The sequence below is a fragment of the Nesoenas mayeri genome (assembly GCF_963082525.1).
Source record: "Nesoenas mayeri genome assembly, chromosome: Z".
Classification (NCBI taxonomy): domain Eukaryota; kingdom Metazoa; phylum Chordata; class Aves; order Columbiformes; family Columbidae; genus Nesoenas; species Nesoenas mayeri.
Window position 1 is genome coordinate 62921095 of NC_137542.1, and position 23948 is coordinate 62945042.

A 23948-nucleotide genomic window follows, 5' to 3' on the forward strand; every position below is an offset into this window, starting at 1 on the left:
ATGGAAGGTGCAGCAAGGTAGGATTGACTGACATCACACATCTGAGGCGCTGCACCTTTCATCTTCAAAAGCAACCTGTTAAACCTCCTAGAAACTGGTTTGCTCACCCAGAGCTGCTATTAATTGAATTGAGTCATTCTGATACACCCCACAGCTTCTGAAGGACTGTACTTAAGTGTATCTTTCCTTCACAAACTCTTGGAATCCCCTCCAGTTCACCAGGAAAACAAAGCAAAACAAAACAGACACCAAAAAAACCCAACAAAAACAACACAAAAAACCCACAAAACAAAAAGGTTCCCTAAAGTTGATTTCATTTGGCCTGCATCAACACATTGCTGACTTCCTCTGCCTGACCACAACCTTGATCAGTCATTGGTGGTCACCACTATAGCCTACAGTAACATGTGGGGTAGCACTATCATTTTACATACTGCCTTAAAACAGGTGCTGATATGACCAATAAGCCATGGCGCTTATTTCTGCTTCCTCTCCCCACATACCAAACCTGCTCAGCAATGTAATTTTACAGAAACACCTCTTTTAGGTGAATTAGTCTTCTCTCAGACTATTTACTAAATTTTCTCAAAATATGAGAAATATTACTTGAAAGCACTTATGCAATAGAGAAGTTAAATTCTTTTGTTAATTCTCATGCTATTATTTCAACATATTACTACAGTGTGGAGGATTAAGCCATTTCTTTTGGCCTTCATTTTGCATATTTTTAGGGATTCCATTAAGGGTTAGCATTCTACTCCTACACAGAGGAAAAAAGGGTGGGAAGCTTTAAATTTTTTTTAAAGGGACAGCAGCAGCCATATCCTTATTACAAAACCAGCCTGGGAACAGGTCTAGAGGCTGGTCTCTGGAATACCAAGTGACTAACACAGTTTTGATTTAGCATTGTCATTGCACCTTTTTCTTTAGATCTCAAATAAGATTTGATAACAGGTTACAAAAAACCCTCAGTGTTTTCATGTTTGTGATTCAGGAAAAAATATGTACAGCTTACAATGGAAAAATTTTTCTTCAGTAAGAGTTTTCTTGCACTTAAAATTAGATTTTTTTTCCAGACTTTAAACAGTCATTTCTTGCTTTTATAGAAATTATAGTACTTACTGCAGACATTATAGCTAAGAACTTTCTTCAGAAGTAAAACTTCACATAATACCCAATAAATTCAGCTTGCTAATTTTTTATTTGAAAAAAAATTACTAAGAGATTAGAGTTCAATTACCACTTGTATATACTCCCAGTGCTTGCAAAGGTGTAAAATCCTTATGTTGTATTTCCCTTTAAACTGAATTTCTAATCTCCACACTTGCAGGGTAAAAAGCATAGTGCTAGGGGGGATCTGCCTCCCATTCTCCTCCTTGTGTGGAAGCACCAGGATCTTAAATAAGTTGGACTTTAAAGTATGGACTTTTGACTTTAGAAGTCTCAAGGTATCCCAGTAGCAATTTCTTAACTTGCTTACTATACAGAATAAATATTTTCTTTCCCTGGAAAAAAGTACACACTACTGCTGAAGTGACAGTCACATCCTGTTCAAAAGCCTGATAGCAGTAGGTCACAGAATTGTTTTCCTTTGAGGGGAAGGAGAGAACAGTGTGATACTGTCCATCCCTTAGAAGGTTAGACAGCTTTTCGTCTCTGCTTTCCCAAGGCTGTGGTCTTTTAAAGCAGAATGCTTTTACAGCCTCACAGTGTCCCTATTCAGTGATCCAGTCATGGCCCAAAACACAAGTTGCAGTAAACTTACAGGAAGATAAACATTCTGGAAGAATTGACAGTTTCTCTGACCTTTGCAAAAGTTTGAATAGGACTGAACACAAACTAGCTTTCAAAACCTGACCACACTGAATGTCTGAAAATGCACTCAGAGAACAGAGTGAAAGCAAATTTAAAGACAAGCAAACAACCCCCCCCACAATGCAAAAACACACACACACGACCACAATATAGGTTTTTGAGCAAAACTTACTTTATCATCAGGCTTTTGAGATCCTGATCTTCACCTTCTCGTAACTCATATTTGCTTGTTAGAGACAGTGAAATCTCTGTTTTTGCGAGTTGACTCAGTGTGCTTTCTCTATTTGGGTCATTGGGATCAACAGCTCCTTCCCCTATAAGGAAACATCTTTTACTTCAATTTGCCAACTTTACCAAGATTCAGTGCGTGAAACAAGAACCTAGAAAAATCACTGTATGTAATCAGAAATATTAACTTTATTACATATCAGACCCATCCCTACCATTTAGAAGCAGTCTTTCTTTGGACATTGAACAATCAAAACCATAAGCCTGCTATTTACAAGCCCAATTAGAATATTCTGGAAATGCCACTAATTCTTGCTTTTCAAGTTACTGATGTGCAAGAGACTAATGTCTTCCTCTCAAAGAATGCAAACAATTTCATATCCTTTGTCCTAGCAAGCAGTGATAGCAAAAAAAATGAAAGAGTAGCAGCTATGTTAACAGTCTGTTCACGTGGAAGCTGGTATTATCCATGACATCCTAGCTGCTTTCTAAACAGTTCACATCCTACTACAGTTAAGGCAAATTAAATATCAGTCACATTTATTCCTTATAACTTCATAATAAATTTGCATAATTTAAGACTTCATTTTTATTTGGATAATTGTCAAAATTTAAAATAGCTGTTTTAACAACAGTCATTAAACTTTTTGTAAGCTTCTAGCCAACAGTAATATAATTTAAGATAACGTTATTAAAAATCACTTGTTTCTCTCTGCAATTTGAGCACAACTAGATCATTCTGCTCCAAATATTATTAATGTTTGGATTTTGAATCACATCATTAATCTTTGGAATGAATATTGCAGTTAAAAGACAGTTCAACTGTAGGAGGTGGTATCACAAAAAGTGTTCAAAAAGTAATTTTGTAGTAGAAGAAGATGTCACCATGAGAGACATGAGAATATTTAAATCAAGCCTCCATTTAATTCTGCTCCGGGAGTGAAGATAAAGATGAAGAATAACATACCAAGGAAAGACTCTACATCAGGAACAGGTCCCAGCCCTTCCAGCAATTCGTTCAGCAGGTCATTTGGCTCAGTGGCAATGGCATCTTGGTGTTCCAGTAACAGCTATAAACAAATGTAAATGAAGTCATAATCCAAAAAAACAAAACCCAAACAAACAAAACAACCACCAAAAAAACAAAGACATTCTCAGTGTGCTTATACTTGTAAATAAATCTGGAGACTTGGTGTTAAAACACATATGCCTAGTGTAATCAGGATTATGGAGGACACAAGGAGGGAAGCATGCTCAGTTCTGGACTACAAGTTCAGAATTGCTCTTGCTGTAAGACAGCTTGCTATGCTCCTCTGGCAATTGTCTTCAGAGTGCTGGACATGACAGCTGAGGAGAAGTTTAAAGATTTGCCTTCAGGACTAACTATCAGAGAGTAAAGGCCCATAATCCCAAGCAAGGCATTTCAGTGCTGCATCCTGAACTAAGCACACAAAGGAATGAAGAAAGGGACAGTGACCCACAGAAAACCACCTTTTTTCCATATAACTATCCCAGTAGCTTAAAAGAGCATCAGTGATACCTTTCAGAAATTACTGCATGTTAAAGTGAGAACCTAGCTATGCAGTACCTGCTGCATAATTTCAAATAAACATTGAATTTGCAAGATATTTGTGACCATGATCACAATTACTTCCATTGTACCTGGCCATATTATCAAAACTTTAAGCCACAAAAGTAGTGATAAACAAACGGCATGAATGGGGCAGTAATATATTCTCAGAAACAGGCTCTCACTATTTGTGAGGAAAGTAACTTCGTGCTGAGTTAGATGATACCAGAAGCATTAGTGACCACTGGATTCAACAGTCTATTCCTCACAGAAGCAATGTTTGTTACTTGAAGGACTGATAGAAAGACAGTCACTGAAAACTTGCTACTGAAAAACACATACAGTAGCCAAAAATTCCAGTATTCTGAGTATTTTAAACACTGCAAATTATAGTCAGTAAAAAAAAAAAAAAAGTTGCTCAGGACAAATTATTTGAGGTGAAGGCAAGAGACAGAGGCACAAGTACTAAAAAAAAGCTGCTGAATTCTACAGATCCCTCATTCTAGGTAGGTCCTACAGAGGTCTGTGATAAAAATTGCCACAGGAGATGATAACAGAACAGATTGTAGAACTTTTTCTGAAACTGAACTACACATGACAACAGATAGGAGAATTATGTATCTTCTGTTATTCAAACTAAGTTATTTTTTAACTCTATGACCAGACTGGAAAGTTTATTTTACATTTGCAGGGAAGATGTAGTAGGAGAAGATAACTCAGATGTAGGCTCAGGCTCCCAGAGTAAGTTTGGTGGAACAGATGGTATGGGACAAGGAGGATCATCTGGTAAGTGTACTGTACGCACATAACGTACTGTCTTCAGATGTAGTTGCTTGCTTTTTCTAGGCAGGCAAGTGCCCATAGTGATGTTAAAGAAAAAGACCATCTGTTTTACCTCCTTTGGCAGTTTACTTTCATTAAATTACTTCTTATTTTGTGGAGTATTTTAACATCTAGTATAAAATAGGACAGTAATACTTTGTCACAAAGCTCAAAGAAAATATTAGAAATGCAACAGCCTCACTAACAGGAGTATTTTACTGAAACTGGTGTTTAAATGTAACCACTGATCATAAACATGCCGGCATAGGTCTATGCCTAAAAAAATTAGAAAAAAATAGTCACTAAGAGAATGTAGTGAATATAGTTATAGTAGAGTAGGCTCTTAGTTTTTATGAGTAAAGCCAACTTTTAATGTGATGTGCTGGGAGTTGACTATTTTACCTTTCCCATTGTGTACCTGACAATAGTTTGGGGAGGTTCTTTGTGGGGTTTGTGGGCTTTGAGGGGAAATTTTGGAGATTATTTATTTATTTAGGTGAGGGGAGGGGTTTGCAAGCCAGGAAGCACATACCAATATCCCAGCTTTAGGAGGACCATGTGGTAAATTTAACTTTTACCCTAATGAGTCATACTACAGACTAAAGTTAATCTGTTATTTATCCACAATAAAGAGCTGGCAGGATGACACAGCTCAGTCCTAAATCAGACATTTACATCTGCTTCCAACAAAACACATGACAGAATGCCAAAGTCAATAATATGTTGACTTCTCCTTTATTACCAGAGTCAGAACTTCTTCAAATCTGTGCCACTTTCTTAGCCAAGACACAGAAGTATTTGTGAATATGTTAGAAATGTTGCAATAAATAAAAACGAAAGCTTTCCTCCTTCCCATCAGAAAGTGTTATATTTTGTCTGTTGTTCAAGATTATGCTTCTACACGAAGCTCTCTTCTAGGGAAAGTGAAGTCTAATACTTAATTCCAAACCATTTCAGAGGTCAACTGAAGACATTACTTTGAAAGGAAGAAGAAACACTAAGCTTTCCCCAGAGGCTGTTTGTTGCAAGTGTTTTATAACCTACACACTTTAGTCTGTTGACCAGCATATTTTTTGTTGACTTACTGAATGGGTATTGATAATTTCTTCAATCGAGATATATATGACAGGTTTGCTAAGAGTCACCATGTCAGAGTATTCATCAATATTGAATTTCTCCTCTGGTTCAGGAACATCACATGCTGCTTGAAAAAAATTCCTAAAAGAAAAAAAAGTCTTCAATAATTGTTGCCTATAAACTCAGTCAAGTTAGCCTATATTAAAAAATAAACAACAAAACACACAATCAAGTCTTTGACATACATTCTATTTGTCTTACAACCTGCAATCTACTCTTGGTGTTTGAAGGAACCCTTTGTAGGCAACGCATTTACACATCAATACAAATGCAGTGTTCCATTTCTCTTGGACAGCTGGTAGAATATTATTTTGATTTTGCAGAGAAACTGTAATATGAAGTATACCAAGAAGAAATTTGAAATAGCTGCACAAAATTACCACTTGGCCTACAAATTTTAAATTGCTGTCAGTCAGAAACTGAGATCCTTGAAATGGTGGAAAATGTGATATTGTTTATAAATGCAAGAATGTTGAGAGGAAAAAATGCAAAGTATGGTTGAAGCATTACTTTTAATTGATTAGCATGTAGGTGACAAGCTGAGACCTGCTTTTCAAGATGACAAGTGTGTCACCAAGCTACTGACAGCTCCAGGGTTGTGCACAGATGGCCAAGAAATAGAAAGGTCCTACTATCAGGTGACCACTTTGTTTACCCAAATGAGAGGACCTGAACTGGAGCAGCTGGGAGAAACAGGTTTCCAGGTGAGGCCTATTGGGAAGATGCAGGAGCCATCCTGCCTTCACTGTGCCTGCCTGGCACTGTTGATGAGGATGCACATTTCAGGTTCAGAGAATCCTTGAAGTTTGCATTAAAAAAAAAAGAAATTCTTGTCTGATGAGGAGAAGCTGAGGGATATGATCAAGTTGTACAAGATCATAGTGGTATTTAATAAGATGGGTGCAGAATTCATTCACCAAATCCCACAATAACAGTATGAGGGGGCATGCAATAAATCTAACAGGAAAATATCAGTTTCAAATAAATGCAACACTGTTAACTGACAAGTAACACACTTCTGAATATTGCTGCAGGAGGAAGTTGCAGAGGTCTCAAAGGTTCAAGAAGTGCTTGGACAAAATCATAAATGCATAATAAAATATTTAGGAAAAGCTGATGGCTTTTAACATGGCTATTATTGCAATTGCATGCAGTTGCTTGGTGAGGACAAGGGGAACAGGCAGCTTAAATCAGCTACTGTTGGTGTCCAAGGGTGGTTGAAGTACAGAGTGTAGTCACCCGGAGACTGAGTTTGGTATAAAGTTAGTTTAATTAGAAGAGGGATCATTCCTTTTGCAGTGATCAAAGTCCCAACTAGAATAGGCTCTCTCATTAGTGTTTGTTGTTCTTGCTATAAGACTTTCTACTCTATCCTTTCTTCATGTTTGCATCATGCCCTTAAATACTTCAATAAACAGAATGACTAAGTTTATGCTCATGGCTGATCTCTCAAGGAAATCCATTATATGAACAGTGAATTTGCTTTCATGAAGGACAGACACAAAAAAAGTTTAAAAAGTGAGTTTGTCACAGGTCAGAATAACAATTCAAACTAATAATAGCAACCACCCGAAAAGTTGGGCAATGATCACAAAGAACTTGTGTCCCAGAGTGTAGCACATGACATTTCCTATGACTGTGCAAGATGAAAGAATAAAATCTGAACAGAATCTCTTGGCAAAGATGAAACACTAAAAACAAAACTCACAACTTTTTCCTGACCAGATGATCTGTTCTCAAAGCAATGCTCAAGCAGAACTGCAACATGTTATGTTTGCTGCAGCTTCCTCAGCAGTGAGAATTTCCACTATGGCAGATCACTCAACACTTAATTGAGAACAGGGAATTCCTATAGACAAGGAGTCCACCTGCCTTACTCATCCTAGAGAAGAGCTTTTACTGTGTAGGCATTTGTGAGGGCTTTTCATACCTGAACTTCTGGTATGTCTGTGAGAGGTAAGTATTCATAGATGATAGATGTTCACTCTCTCCTTCAAAGAGCTTGTTAGAAGCAGCATGCTGGAGGACTTTTGCCACACAACCTAGGTTCCTCCTCTGGTCAGGGTGTATCTGGCCCCCAGCTGTCATATCAATTATATCAAAACCATCAGGAGCAACAATGGCAGGGTTCATGTAGCGATAGTACAGGAGGTTGCCAACAATCTAAAAGGAAAATAAAATAAAAATTTAAAAAAATATATAAAAGATCTTCCCTTTGTATATAGTAATTGCATTTTACAAAACACAATCATTTCTACTTCTGAACTGGACCATAGGAACCAGTGCTAGAAAAACCCTTCTAAGACACAACTGTTTTCTGTGTGGCTAACTGTAAGATACTGTGGCCTTTTATAAGATGTGCCTCTTATAACACCTCTATGAACATCAGTTATGGACTTTCACAACCACATTTCAGTTGGTCCCAGCTTTATGTCAGCTAATGCAAGGCATCAAGTTGAACACATAAAGACAATACAGATCATCTTTCCTCTACATTTTGTAGGACTCAGCTCCAGAGGCTCATTCTCTGAAGTGCTACAGGTATCTGCCAGCATTAAGTGCATCCATTGACAAGGGACACGTTGTTTCTCGTGTGGACTGCATGCAGCCCTTGAAGACTGGAGAACTGATTTTCCAAACTGCCATTTTTATAATGAAGTTACAGTAAATTGTATTGAGCAGATTGTGGTTTCAAGTAATTCCTGACCTCAAAAACAGGCAGAACTTTTCTTTCTGCAATTTGCCTCAGTTTATGTGTTGTCACCTGTAGAACTTGCAACTTACATTTATAGGCTTTCAGTTGGGTTCTTTATGCTCCATCTGCTGCTACTTTTTTTTTTTTTGGTAAGTTGAACAAATGCCTTAATCTGTATTGGTGAAGTGATGTACAGCAGTACCCCATAAATGCTGCTTGCAAGGATTTCCAATGCATTGTTAAAATGTACAAAAGCAGAATTTTTTTTATTTGAGGAGTTTGAATTCCTTTAAGCCCCAGGATACAGATATGTATATTTTTTGCACACCAAACAGTATCTTTTTGAAGGATAGTAGGAGAGTCCTAATGAAATACATACCTTGCAGTTTTAGAACCATTTCATTAAATACTAATAAAAGCACATTATTGAAGTGCAAATAGTTCTAGTTTGAGAGAGTTTTCAGTCTCTCAGTTGGCTGGAAGGCTCACGGACCAATTCCTCTAAGCTCACTGAAGAGGCACCATGGCTGTGGTATGTTAGAGATGGGTACTCTGCCAGCACCATGCTTACCACTCACACTTTACTTTTCAGTCTGTACAAATGTAATCCCTACAACTTCTACAAGCATCTTAAATGGGTGTATGTAATGGAATGGTTTACTTGCAAATAATTTGTAGAGCCCCTCCTAATTGTATTTAAATTACAGTATTAGCACAAATTTTTCCAATATACTATTTTTTAATATATTAATGATTTTTGGTGAGATAAAAAAAAAATTAAGACCATAGCATTCTCCACAAAAGGACTGCTAGTGTTAAGGACCATAGTACAATACTAAAACCCATGATGATTCAGATAAACTCCAGCCTTCTAAGAATAGTTACTGAGCTGACTATCCATGCATGTTGAACACTTCTTTCCACAAGAATTGTCGAGCACCCACATTAAGATAGCTAGGTTGTGGCAACAGAGTTCCATTCTCCTCCCCTTCTACCACCCCTTTGCAACCCAGGAATCACCAAATTCCTTCAATAGATGCTGGTGTTCTCAGTTCCTTAGAATGCTTAATATCAATAAAAATCCCTTTTGCCATTAAAAGAACAAGCTGTTGAGTGTTTGCCTTCAGAAGTCTACCTTTAACAGTTCATCTTCTGTTGCATCTGGGAATTTCTCATGGAGCGAACTCTTCAGAACTTTGGCTATATATCTCATTCCATAACTACATGTGGAACAGATGAAAAGGAAAATAATGGAAAGACTTAGATGAAGCAACCAATTAAAAAATAAAATAAAAAAATCATTCTAGTCAGCCAAGTTATTCACCTTTCCCCTAACCACTTAAAACACAAGATGAGATGATAATGGAAAATAAAAATGCAAGTACAGGGAGACATTCAGGAGGCTGCTAAAGCAGAGCAGGACAAGCAGAGAAACAACTCCCTCTAGTGGGAAAGTAATTCAATAGGCACGTATCACAAACCATGTTACTTGAAAGGTTCTCCATCACTGAATTTACATGAACTGCAGCTTAGAGTCCTAACTCAGCACTTACGGCATCATATTGAGAGAAGAAAATATGGATGCAAGAACTTTGTCAGTGACTGCTCTCAAACTCTGAATTGATGATTCCAGTTTATTGACCACTTCTGTATGTGTTAATGCTTGTTCCGTGGTCACATCATATGGCAATTTGCTGCAAAACAGACAATTAAAATGAATAAAAGAATAAAATACAGCTTTTATTTGCTTTGTAAGTGTCATTAATGAACAGAAAAAAACCAACACAAAGTGAATATAGTTGAAGTTGGTTAAGCAACAAGTGTCTCAGATGCATTACCTTCCTTTATATGGAAGGAGGCAGTTCATTTAGGTGGGGGTGAACATACCATGATGTACCTTCCCTTAATTAGGAAAGGGGAATACTAATTTAAAAAGAGATTAAAAACATGTGAGGCATATGTCTCTACATTCCAGTCCCAGCATAGCTCCTCAAAAGCCCAGGACACTCTTAGGATGCTGTTATAAAACCTAGGAAGAAGGCTGTAAGTTCTTCCATGGCATAGTCTACTACACTTCTAAAGATTAAGTAATTGACATTTGAAGTTTCTGACCAGGAAAGTGATCTCTTTGTTGTTCAGAACAGGTCAAAGTACCTGTTTTTCAAGCACCTCTCCCCAGAAACTCACCTTGTGCTGCAGAAAGGTGGGGAAGGGCAATTTGTCAGAGCAGGAAAGGGAAAGCAGAATGGAGAGAAGCCTCAAGTATTTAAATGGTACAGTATGCCCAACTCACCTGGCTTCACCAGTCTGCATTTCTAGCTGGTTTACCCATGACTTGTACACATCCACAGGACTAGTGTTGATTATAAGGGACTTGTCATCCATGATCTCCTTTACCACTGGGGCCAGGAGCTGGCGCAGAGTGTTCTGTCCACGAGCACCTCGATTGAAGCTGACCACCATTTTAATGACAGTGGGGTTGCCAGTGACAATATCCTGTATCTGGTCTACCTTAGAGCTGTATCAAGAACAGAAGAGTTTTCAGATGTTACATATGGACACAGTTAACCTTGCTTTCTAAATATTTTTCAAAATCTACACTTTAAAAATTATCCTATTTATATCGTATATTTCTTAGGCTTTCATATGAAACAAGATTTTAGAAACTACTACCTGAATTCTATGTGTATTATAATAATGACCCTGGAACATAGCATAGTTAGTGCTAGCTAATATATACCTGATTTAGGCCCAAATAGCTGTTGAGGAAATACCTGTTAAAGGTGTAAGATATGACTGTAGTGTTTCAGGATAAGCCACCACTCTCCAGATACAGAACATATATTTACATCGAAAAAGAAGAGACTTTCTCCACCCTTATATACTCAGCCACAAAAGCAAGAAACCCTGATGCCCATTTTTTCATGCCATTTTATCATACACAAATATTATGCACCATATAAATATTTTTCTGAATTGGAAATAGCTCGAGTCGATGTATAAATTAACCTGAAAATAAATTTCTCTAGTAACAAAAATATGTATATGATTTTACAGCAGTTTAAAGATGAACCATTGAATTCCTTTAGGTAAAAATTCATTGAACTGTCTGCCACACAAATTAACTAAATTTTACATACTTTATCTCTTCTTCTAGAGCAGTTTTGAAGAGTTTGAGAAGCAGATATTCTTCTCGTTGATTGGAGGCATAGTTGTATAGAGTAAAGATGACTGTATCCATAAACTTGGTTGATTTGTTTTGTGGCATCTGGAAGATCAGCTTTGCCAGATATGTGGGATTAGTCTACAAAACAAACAGATGACTTAAATTCTATTGTTCAAGACAAACTACCCCTACCTGCAGTGCTTTTGACATTTCCATTAATACCAAAAGTATTTCTGTTGATTCCTATATGTCACTTTTCTGTACTGGCTTTAATTTTTTTCCCCAAATTCTAATGTATAAGAAACACCAAATACTGCACAATTAGATATTTGTGAGTAGCCCAAGTAAGGATTTTGTTTGTAGTCTCCAAACAGTACCTTTGTGGATCAAGTCTGTGTATCTGATGGCAATGACAATATGAAATGACAGTGGCTACCTACCAAGAAGACATTGCATACTACATGACCACTTAAGCAACAGAGGGCATCTGCCCTGGGAAGATCCAAGAGTCTCTAGAAAAACTTCAACAAGATGAGATAAAAGAAGCACAAGGACAAATGCCTTATATGCTGTCAGCTGTATAGCAGACAGTTTGCTTTCCTCCACATGTAATGCACAGTAGCAGTGACAGTAACTTACATGGACTAAAAGATATATGGAAGAAAACATTTATCTTTGGCTTCAGTATGGACCGAAGTTATCCCCCAGAAAAAAAAAAAAAACAAAAAACGAAAAACAACACACAACAAAAAACCCCTCTATGTTTTTTATATGATAAAGACAGCAAAGATTATCACAGGAAGTATTAGAAGTTGATGACGCTGCTACAGTCTACATACTTCACAACCACTACTACCAATCACTTCAACAAAGCAAGCAATATATTTATAGTTTTTCTTTAGTGGTTCGCTGCCATGCTAATTTTTACATTAGTATTTACCTGTAAAAGGTAGAACAAATGTTGATAAGCCTCCAGTTTTTTTCTTCTCTCTTTACTCAAACCTTTGATACCCTGTTTGTCAACCATAACCATCTCCTCTAGCTGACTTTTGCTCTTTTTGTTAAGTTTCTTACTGTGAAGTACAACATCCTGCAGACAGAGTGATCAAAAGTTTAGACTATATGTTCACAAAAGGGCATATTGAAAAAATTAACACTTTTTTTTCAACCATTAAAAATGCTATATTCCTCCAAGGGCTCTTATTAGCAACTTCTTGTATTTTACTGCTCTGTTCACTAACCAGTCTTTTGAACATCTTTATCTTGTCACAGATATGGCTTGCCAACAACATCTGTCTGGGAAACCTGATCTCATGCACACACTCATTCATCATTTATTTAACAATTAACAAGCTCTCAAGTATGATCAGAAGTTTACTGATACTTGAAATCTGCCAAGCAATTATTACTGTCCACAAGTACCAAAACAAAGACTGACATTCAGTAGCAAACTGTCATACCACTCAGAGCAACCTCTAACAAGGTATTTTGACAAGATTAAGACAAACAAAGCAAGAAATTTAGCAGGTGTACTTTAACTAATCAAGGGTGAGTGAGCACTGGCACAGGTTGCTCTGAGAGGTTGTAGAGTCTCCACCCTTGGAGATATTAAAAAGCTGCCTGGATATGGTCCTAGGCAACCTGCTCTGGGCAACCCTGCTTGAGCAGGAGGGTTGGACTAGGTGACCTCTGAAGGTCCCTTCCAACCTCAATTGTGCTGTGATAGTGTAATCCTGAGCTCCTTCAACACACAAAGTGTTCATTGCATGCTACCAAGGGAGCCTAAACAGAGACTGCTGACCTGAAGAGTGATTCTGTTTTTCACCAATAGTCCAATCTTTATATCCATTAAGTTCAAGTCCTTCTCCAGCTGCTGATTGGATCGAATTTTTGTAACCACTTCTTCTCTTAACCTTGTTACTTCTAGTTCTTCTTGAAAGTCTAAGTCACTTTGGTCCAAGAGGTAGGCAAATTTGCGCAGGACAGTCAAAGGTGGATTTTCAGCACCAACTATAGTTGAAATAAATAGGCTTGTTAGTTGACAGAATACTGAACACTCCTAAAACCCTCAGGAAATTGATCACTGCACAGCAGATTTTGAAGAGAAAAGGGAGAAGTTTATGCCAGTTAGAGCAAGAGTTGAATATTTTTGTCCAACTGTGTAAGTACAGATATCTAAGCCAGTTTCAGCTGTAAAACAAACCAGTTTACAAACATTTGTATCTGCTTTTGAAGTGGAATAGGAGACTGAGAAATCCCGAGTGAAAGTTTAAAAAAAAAAAAGTCTGAACACAGTAACATACTTCTCCCAAATACACAACATTCAGCTGTTACCACTTACTTAGTGTTCTGTAGTCATCCCTGGCTTTGTTTGCTCTGAGAAATGCTTGGATCTTCACGATTTCTGCATTCTGGAAGGGAACAAGGTTAGGCAAAAGAATCAAGTTACAACACATTTCTGCTCAGAAATACGCTGCAGAACCAGCACTCTATTTCCTGATATTCTCAAACTGCATGTGCAGTTATATGACCCTGTTTTAATGCTCTTTTTTCCAAAATCGAAAAAAAATACTTACGTGATCCTTGAAGTATTGCAGCCGTTTCCTATAAGCTCTCCTTGCTAGCCACATTTTGACCCATGACTGAATCTGAAAATTAAATAAAATTAAGTAAATACTTAAGAGACACTGCACAATCTGTTTTGCATGTGTGTGCTTTAAGCTAGCTTCTGACAGTCCTGTTCTGCAGGCATGTCATTGTCACATACTTGCAGCCATAGATGACTGTACCACTGAGCTTCTACAGTCCAGTGCCCAGATTAATGGGTTTGAACTGAAACAGCAAGTTGAATTCAAGGCCCTATCACCTACCACTCCTGTGTAGCATTATCTTTGGAAGTAATTTCAACACTGGGAGTCTCAGCTCTCAGTTGTAAACCAGCCTATTTCAGAGACAGCAGATCTCATCTGCAATCTACAATCTACTCATAACACAGCATCCCATTAGCATCTCAAAAGAGTAAATACTTTTTAGACAGATAGATTTGACAGCTTTTAATGAAATAATAATATACTGTCAGCTCAAATATTTTCTAATTTAGTATTACGGAAAGGGGAGAATCAGGAAATCTCTATTATGAGCCATACAATTTCAGCAAAGCGTGATAGAAGTCAGAGCTTCCAAGAATAAATTTGCTTAAGTTGTCCATTAAACAACTTTCAACACCATACAAACTTCTGGAGCACAAATCCCTCCAGGTTGTGCTCCTCGTCTTGGATTCCCAGCTGATAGAGGACCAAGCCAAGAGATAAAGTGTACTCAGGCCCAAAAGCACAGTGGGATCTTACCTTAATAATAGCATCAACGTTGCCTTGAAACACCTTTAATCTGTCAACATAGCTTTTCCTTTGTTTGAATCCTTTCCAGAAAGCCTATTTTATGACAGGTGGGAGAAATCATTAATAAAATATTATTTTCTTATTAGTAATAAAGTCTACATATATACACCAAAATCAGTAGCAATTTTATCTTGTAGGGAAAAATTGATGTTATGGTAAAAATATAACTAAGGTGTAAGTAAGCTTGCCTCTATGTCTTTATGGTGCCCCGATATACTTCATGACAATTTTGGCCAATCTCCGCACACTTGATCCAATGCCATTTGCTTCCCTCTCCAAAGCCATCCTTACTCTTATCAATGGTACAACTGTATCCTTTAGCATACTAGTCACTGGCTTCATCCCACACAAATCAAGAGTCAGCCAGCTCTTGCCTACACCATCCAAAAGCTGTCCTCTTACCTAGCTGGGTCCCCATTGTTATTAGCCTGGTCTCCTTTCCAGTCTCTGGTCTTCCAGAGTCACTTAGGATCATCTTGTAGCACAGATAAAAGCCTCCCAGTTCCCTCACTTGGCTCTCCCTTTGCTAGCTCAGAAGCAAACTCTTGGTAAAAAACTCAGGGATATCAGCTACCCTCACCATCTGCAGTTTGCCTTTCACCTCTATCCAGTCAATGACACCAGTGTTGTTGTTTACTTGTTGTCTTTCCACAAGCCATTTTGCTTTTAATGCCCATAGAAAACAGAACTTTGTTTACCTCATTTCTGCATATTTTTGAACATGAATTCCTCAAAGAACAATACAGTACTTTACTAGGCTCAGTCACCATGACAGAAAATGAAAAGCCCATGCAAGCAATAGTTACTAGTGGTAAAGATGTTGATCATCATGAATTATTAAATTACTATAGACTACAAAAAATATTTGTACATTTTGCTATATTTTGGGGGCAGGGGTTTTGTATTTTTTCAAGACTGGAATAAATTGATTCTAACAAGAGGTGGCTATTTCACAATTTTAAAAACAGTGTGCATGCATTTGTCAGTGTTCACACCCCTCAGCAGAAACTTTCTTTTATACTCCTTTTGCAGTTCAGCAAACTGAAGAAATCAAAGAAATACTGCCAGAGCCTGAGAATATCAGGGCAGCTGCCAGGCCCTACCCAGTTATGACTTCATGGAGCAGAGGCAAACCACTTCCAAATAGGAATAGGCTAGAAGGGAATGTATTTAAGTCATGCTTTGCCAAGGAATTTTTGCTTCAATACTCAACAAGCATCTCCCAGTCTGTACTGTGTATAATTAGGTGTATCATGCAGAAACTAAACACCTCAGAATAAAGCCAGGGGTATGTCCTTTTGAGTTTCTCCCACTGAAATAACTTAGACTGGAGGTAGATATGATCCCTTACAAGTGGAGATTTGCTGTTTAAAAGAACAGTTACTCCAATGAGGACAGTAACGTATTTGTAGATGTGGAAGTTGTAATGGCTGCTAATGAAGACAGGAAGACAAACCTATTCAAGAATTTAATCAGTGGCAATAGTGAGCCACATCACTTGCCACATAGAGAAAGTTGCCCAAGCCTCTTGTTCTAGAACAATACCTGTATTTTGATGGTAGATGGTTCCTGGTTTCGAAGGTATGCTTTTCTCTCTTGGTATTTCTTTCTGACTAAGAATCCCCTTGCTCGGGCTTGCAGCTGAACAATCAGATTTTCATTAGCAAGCCACAGCTGCTCTCGATTGTAATCTGCTGTAACTTGCCCAACAACACTCTGTTAAGAGATCATGGAAAAAGGTCACTTAAAACCAAAAAAACCTGAAGCCAAAACCTTCCTGGAATTTGGCCTCTGTTTTCTCCATCTGTACAGCTTACGCTCATCCTGTCCAAGCCCCTCTGATTTACCCATAGATTTTAATCAGTATGAAGGAAGAGCTAATTTGCTAACAATGAATGTTTTATGAAGGAAAATAAACTCCTTTCAAGCCTCAGTTACCTAGGTGGACATGCTATTCTGAGACTCTTTATATATACCCTAGAAGAGTTCTGCTTTCCTAATACTTACAAGTTTTTTGTAGAAGTCAGACATCTAGAAATACTCACTGAGTCAGGGAGCTCACTATGAAGAAGCACACTGAAGTAATTCTGAAGTCAGAAGTGCAGAAGGACATAAGAGCTCTTCGTGCAGAACAATAAACCCATAGGCTAAATGGGCTGCATCAGAACAGATCACACAAGCTTCTGCACAGTTTATTTTTTACTTTATTCTAAGTTACATTTCATGCCAGCACAGAGCTTCTACAATAAGAAGGATTAACTATCACAGTCATCCTGTTGAATCTGGACATATGAGAATGCTGTCAGATGATTAAATTTAAACAAAACAGTGCTTCCACCTGCCACCAAATACATAATGAAATTCCTTCTCATAGGTCAATATGAAGTCCAAAAAATAAAAGGATATGAAAACAATGAGACTTGCCTACCATTGGTGTCTGCTGCTGGCCATTAAAAGCAATGCTGTAAACCACAGTTAGGAAGTCTCTGAATCCTTGTTGGACATCAGACAAGAGGCTGTACTACCATTGTCTGCTTAGACTTAAGGTGCTGCTATTGTCCGAAGCAGATACTGAACTAAAATGATCTTCAGTCTCACCCAGCACAGCCTCTTGCATTGATATTGCTATGTCTGGTTATCTTTCTCTCAAGCACTTATGCTGCATTTCCAATAAAAACAAATGTTTCAGCTACCTACCTGGATTTCTTCACCAGTTAACCATGAAGTTTTTGGTACAACTCCTTCAGGGGCAACGCAGGTTCCTTCCTCTGTTTCCACATTGTAATAGTAATCATACATGTTTTTCATTGCAAGTTTAATCCATGGACTTTCATTAGAATCTGAAGATAATGCATACCATTAGCACACATTTATGTTCTGTTACACTGACAAATAACTGCATTCCCTATGTATTTCCCATCTCAACATTTGCTACAAGCCCATTTTATATTCAAAGTCCCTATATGTCTTAGGCCAATTTGCAGTAAGGATGTTTTCAAAATTTGCAGTTACATGGATCAGGATTGTTCTTCTAGAACAGAACAGCGACTAGTGCAGATCCACTGCCAGCTTCTCCAAAACCCAACATGCCAAGTTGGTGCTTGGTCCTGAAACAGTGTATGCTATGTTTTCCATCATCACTCAAGTGGAACTGAAACTGTGTTTATAAAAAAAAATATTGTCCTCTGACCAAATGCTAGGCTTTACTGACACTTAGCTCACACTGGACGTTTCCTGTGTCCACATCGTTGCCGTCTTCAGTGCTTTTGTATACAAAGCTGTATCCTGACAGGCAGGAAAAGCCTCATTTCCTCACAGACAAAAGGTCTCAAGGTAAAGCTGATAAGGTCAGTTGTGCAAAATGCCCTCTCAAAACACATTGCAGGATGGAACATAACCATCTACTTTAAGAAAGTGTACTATACAGACAGTATTTTTTTTTTTTTTTCAGTTGTTGGCTAATTTTGGCTGCATTAGCTATGATCATCTCACAGCTCTTACATGACAAAACATCACATTGTCTTACTATGGGCAGATTCTAGCCCCAGCTTTAACTGCTACCTGCTGCTCTGGCAGTGCAGTGATCATAACCAAGCCACAGAAACCGGCAAAGCCTGGCCTGACATTTAACAGTAACCTGTAAGGTCAAAGTGCCTTCTCTGCTAACAGAGAAAATCAGGGAATAATATGGATTTCTTAGAGGGTGGAGTAGTCCATTGACAGTCACAGAGAAACTGCCCTAAATTCACTCAGAGGCTAGGTTTGAGATTCTAGGAGTCTTAGCTAGACTCTGGAAATAGCTAGACATTTCTCAGCATGCACTGTGGTCTGGATGTGTGCAGCAGTTCAACATCATGTAAAAAGCACTTGAGGAAGTGTAACATATTTCTCAAAAGATTTCAAAAACCAGCAACTGTGGTCTTCAGTTTACAGTGATACTTATGTAAGCTTCTTCTGTGCTAGTCTTCCAGTTGCCTTATGGAGATGTACAACTGTCCTCTTCAGGAAAGTTTTTACCTTCTCTAGATTTCAGCTGCTTGGCTCCTGAGAGGTTCCTGAAAGAGGCTTCTGCACACTCTGGAACAACTCGTAATCCAAACTTGGACTGCAGTATCATCAGGATTGGCTCCGAATCGCCCTTCTCCAAGCTCTTGTTAATCATTGATGTTCCAACAGCCACTAGGTTAAAATAATGACATAGAAAATTAAGTGGTTTGTACTCTACATACCCACAACTCTAGCCTCCAGCAACTTGATAATGGACTTCTAAGGCTGGCACACACAGACAGCATGACATACACAGCAATTCAGTGCTTCACCCACTTGTAGCTTCCTTCTTACTTGTAAGGACAAGTATTTCTGAGAACAGCAAGTTTGTTAAACAGAACACTTGCACTCCACCCAGGCTGGGATGCATCCACAGCATGACAGAATGGTCTAAGGGCATAACTGCTCCTCTGTTAAGCATCACACCAGATAACACCAGGTCGGGGGCTGAGGATGGCAGGTACCCCCTACTCAGCCTGATCTAACAGGCAGGCTACCAAGCAGATCACCTGAGCTTTCTACAGATGCATGATGTTACTAGCCTTTACAGAATGAAGCTGTAAACCTTAACATTCACTTCTACTATGTGAAGTGGGAATAAACCCAATTGCCTTGCATGATGTTGAAACACTAACAGCGTCCTAGTCAGGATTCTCAAGCAACTCTGTCTTGTCTCCACTGCCTGAGAGCTTGTCTAAAGCTGTTATAGCAAGTTCATGCCCTTGAGTTTGCCAGAGACACAGCTTTTGCTTCCATGGCACATAAGTGATACTGTGAAGCATGTTCAAACTTTGAGGATTTATGAATCCTCATATGAATCCTCTTATTGAGGACTTCCTAAATGTCATTTGATTTGTTGAGGTCCCACCATCACTTGAGGAGCTGATACCACCATATCTGACAAGATGTAGCAGCACACACCACTTCAAACATGCTAGAGTTTCATGCTGCTTTAAAAACTGCTGCTCTGGTTTTAATGGTGTTCCTTGACATCTAAATTCAAGATCCATGCACAGAGGAGCAAGTGAATAGACATGTATGGCTAGAACATACATTTTATACTGGCTTAAGTGAATCTGGCTGCTTTTGCATCCCTCAACTGACCCACACACTGCAATACCAATCACTTTCTTATCTTGTGTATATCCAGATGAATACAAAAAAGGTCTCTCCCCATGCTCAGTGCTCTGCCTATACATTTTTTCCAGCCAGAGCTCACCTAAAATGTGCTTAGTGCCAGAAACCTACATATAGGAGGTACATGAGAGCTGGCAGGTGAGCATTTCAGCAGAAGACATTTTTTTTGTGGCTAGTTTGACTAAAGTGGAATGGATACATTTGGCTAGACAACAACAGAACAATCTCCATATGCACTGGCATCCAGCTGAGAAACAGTAAATGCACAACACCACACCACCACCATCTGGATTTCTACCAGATAGCATCCTGCTGTTTCTCTGTGCTTTGGGAGAGACCCATGCCAAGCACACATGTGCTCCCTAGAAAGCTGGCAAAGACTTTGTACCACAGCTGTGGTATTGCAGTGCCCAGGCATTTGGCCTCAGTAGCCGAGAAGCTGGAAAAACTGGGAAAGCTACACATTACCAGCTTGCTGCTGCTGTCCAGGGGGCTCCGGGGGGTCAGCCCTACTTAAATGCAGCCCTGTGCATCTGGTCAACTCTGATCACCCATATTTTAATGCTTTTCTTCCTCCTTTTCATCCTACAATTACAGGTGCCAGAAACTATTGTTATGAAGATAAAAGGGCACACAACCTAGCTAACAGTAGGTCCCCTGCTGCCTGACTTTTTTTTATCCTTTAACTAATTATTCCTGTATTTTAGAAGGGAAAAGTAAGAAAAATATTTAGCAAAGAAAAATACCAATTCAGTAGAAGTTATTCCTTTACATTGGAGGGCTAACAATTAATATTGTGGCTGTTGCTCTAAAGAAAGGCCATGTGACCTCTGTAAAATTATAAGCTAAAGAGAGCTCACTCATCACCGGCTGTAGGAGACCTGTGGGCTCCAGTCTGCTCCTACAGCAGTTGTGATATCAATACCAGATCAACACTGTGAAAAGCTATTTTCTGCACCCATCCTCCCTTCAAACAGCTAAGATACACAAAGATGCAGCTGTCTGGTATGATAAGCCTCAACCCTCAAACAGGGCCAAAGATCAACATTTTCCTGTAATGTGGACTCTCTCATGACAGATCCTGCTTTGACAGACACACTCTTCCTGTACAAGACCAAAGGGTATATGGTATCTATTCCTGAAGGCTATACAGCTCATATATAGCCAATCTGATTCAAAAGGTGAAGATGGTGCAAACTGAACAAACAAACAAAGAATTAGGAAGCAACCAGCATTTACTGAACATGTCTTCCTAAATAAAGATACAAGATAGGAAGTCCTTACTGACAGGGAAAAAACCTTTAAACATTTTAATACTCTAGTATTCAATCTTTATATAAGGAGTAAAAATTACTTCGGAAAGAATCAAGACTGTTTCAGAAGAACTGTCAGTACCTTATTTTACTGCTTTTTTAATTTCCATTACAGCAGTAGCCTCAAAAATACACTTTGTTCTGACTGTAGCAAATATAAATCTTTGACTGCATTGCAAAAGTTTTTGAGTGGGAGGTGGGGAGTAGTTTGTCTTTCAAAAACAGCATCTCTGAGATAGATCAAAATAAAAGTTTATTTTTAAGTTGTGATCAAGCTGAACTAAGTTTAGACTACATGAACACAACATGTTAACTTCCTGAGACAGGATTTGTTTGTTACAGAAAGTATCAAGTTCTGTGCTGTGGGGAAATTTTAAATCTCAGTTTTTGGCTGCAAAAGCTTAAAGCACTTCTGAGGAATGTGCTGTGCTGACACTGCTTCCTTTCAACCCAGAGGGCAGAGTACAAGAGATTAGTAGTTATTTCTACAAGTGACTTGTTAAAACAGTTCTACTGATCACACTTAATTAAGAAAAGCTGTACATTTACTACAACTATAGTGCCACACACTAAACTAAAAGATTTTACTACAACAACTAACTAGAAGATGGAGCAGTGGCTTATCTTTAGTAACATCATATGGTGCTGATATATGAATAATACTGTGCTAATTCCTGAAGGCCATTTATGAGATACATTCTTAATGCTTTTACACCAGTGGACACAAATGAGGATGTTTTCCAGTTGTTCTTCAGCTTTAGCTTACATCTGTTTATAAGCTATGCATTTCCTTCCCTTCTCTGCACTCAGGTGTTTCCTTATGCCTTTGGATGGCATTGTGGGAAGCCATTTTTGTCCATAAAAGAAGGTATCAGCATTCCTGAGTACAAGAGCTTGGTTGGGACAACAAATGTGTGTCTGATTCCCTCAGAAAACACAAGCTGGGTGCTTTTCACAACAGATGCATGACCTATAAAAATACTTCAAGCTTTTTCAGTATATCTGGCTGGTTACATTAAGACTGTTCTAATTGATTAAATTCTAAAGTAATAGTAACACTACACTTTGTTTCTGTAGCAGGGATGGAAGACTTTGTAACAGCTAGCTGTGTTTGTTTTCTTCCACCCACAACTCTCAAAGCACAAACAACAGACACAGCTTGGCTATAAGTAAAGAGGCTACCACGCTGCCACACTGCACTAAAGACGGCTGAATGCAGCACTGCAGGAATGCACAGAGTTCAGCAATTGTGTTCGCAAGCTCTCAGGGTTGCAAAAGAAGGCAACACTGAGTCACCCAAAGCCAACTCAAGCAGAAGGTGACTGAATACCAAACACCAAGCTAACAGCCTTGGCTGGTGTGTGCTGGCCCCAGACACATGTAGGGGTGCCACCATGCTTTACAGCATGACACACACACCCAGCTACACTTTCTCTACATCACTTGCCACTCAAAGTTTATTACATTATGGATATTTCTCTAATATTACTATATTTAATCCAGAGGATTAAATCCTCTTAAATTTAATCCAATGGATTAAATATAGTAAGAGGATGTTAACTACACCCAGTACATAATGCTCTGACAGGGCAAGCCTCAGCATTTTTCCTGCAGATTTCCTCCTCTTTACAGATTGGAAGATCATGCGCTTCTCCAAAAAGCCTGAATGTTCTTTGTATGCTATTTTTGAAGTTAATACGTTTTTGGTTTTGTTTTGGTGTTTTTTTTTTTTTTTTGGTAAGCACTTAATAAAAGACATTATAATGAAAGAAGAATAAGCAAAGTTGTAAACATCTAAGAATATGCCCTTGCAACATACATTAAGATTTTAGTCTTATATAAGCAAAATAAGCTCTTGCACAGTATATCCCTCCCTGTTCTCTTTTTCTTCTGTTTCACCAGCTATGTGAAGATACACTAACTCTAGGGATCTTGGTCATATTGATAACTTATATAACCAAATCCACTAAATCATTAGCCAAACTGTAAAGATTACCACTTTAGATAAAACCAGCACCACCCCTGGATATCTAAGCCATCCTGTTTTCAGTAGAATAAAGAACATGCATTAATTGCTTTTGATGTATTTTAAAGGGCTGCCACACTTTCCTGAAGTGGAAAAAATAAATTATCAATTCCAGCTTTGGAAGACTAAGAAGAACAAGAACAATGCAGATAAAGTCATTTCTCACAGATCGCTGCTTCTTTTATGTTGTTATTGGCATCATTGATTCCATTTTGTATTTCATCCAGCCAGAGAAGTGCTGACTCATCTTGGGATTCCTGGAAAAGGAATAGAGAAAAGCCATGAAAAGAGTGAATTATAACAAAAGTTGTCTGAGCATACTGATGAGCTCTGATATACAAACTCCCCTTACAAAGCCCCTGGACACTAAAAATAATTTTACCACTTAAAAAAAGCAATAAAACACACATATTCTATTTACTGACTTGAATAAAACCCTGTTCAAATACAAAGCTCTGAAAGTTTTCATACATAGAAGACATGATCTTGCTAAAGATGAATACGAATTTTGAGCAAAGCTAGAGATGTTTTGATTTCCATGATACATAAGCAAAGTAATCTGAGTGTCAAATAAAACCACACATTATCAGGCAG

The 23948-nt window shown here is 38.3% G+C and overlaps 1 protein-coding gene across 3 annotated transcripts in view; it reads right to left on the reverse strand.

Annotated features, from left to right (window-relative positions):
• The window catches only part of IQGAP2 (IQ motif containing GTPase activating protein 2), a 125794-nt gene that overhangs the window by 5798 nt on the left and 96048 nt on the right, over positions 1-23948 (reverse strand). For all 3 annotated transcript variants that reach the window (XM_080362898.1, XM_080362897.1, XM_080362896.1), the window contains 17 exons: positions 23521-23611; positions 18849-19010; positions 17529-17671; positions 16377-16547; positions 14781-14864; positions 14010-14081; positions 13775-13844; positions 13235-13443; positions 12374-12523; positions 11408-11571; positions 10561-10785; positions 9821-9961; positions 9403-9487; positions 7503-7735; positions 5521-5653; positions 3011-3113; positions 1988-2129 (listed from right to left, as the gene is read on the reverse strand). In XM_080362898.1, the coding sequence (XP_080219024.1) occupies positions 1988-2129; positions 3011-3113; positions 5521-5653; positions 7503-7735; positions 9403-9487; positions 9821-9961; positions 10561-10785; positions 11408-11571; positions 12374-12523; positions 13235-13443; positions 13775-13844; positions 14010-14081; positions 14781-14864; positions 16377-16547; positions 17529-17671; positions 18849-19010; positions 23521-23611 (2378 nt within the window). The remainder of the gene's footprint in view (positions 1-1987; positions 2130-3010; positions 3114-5520; positions 5654-7502; positions 7736-9402; positions 9488-9820; positions 9962-10560; positions 10786-11407; positions 11572-12373; positions 12524-13234; positions 13444-13774; positions 13845-14009; positions 14082-14780; positions 14865-16376; positions 16548-17528; positions 17672-18848; positions 19011-23520; positions 23612-23948) is intronic.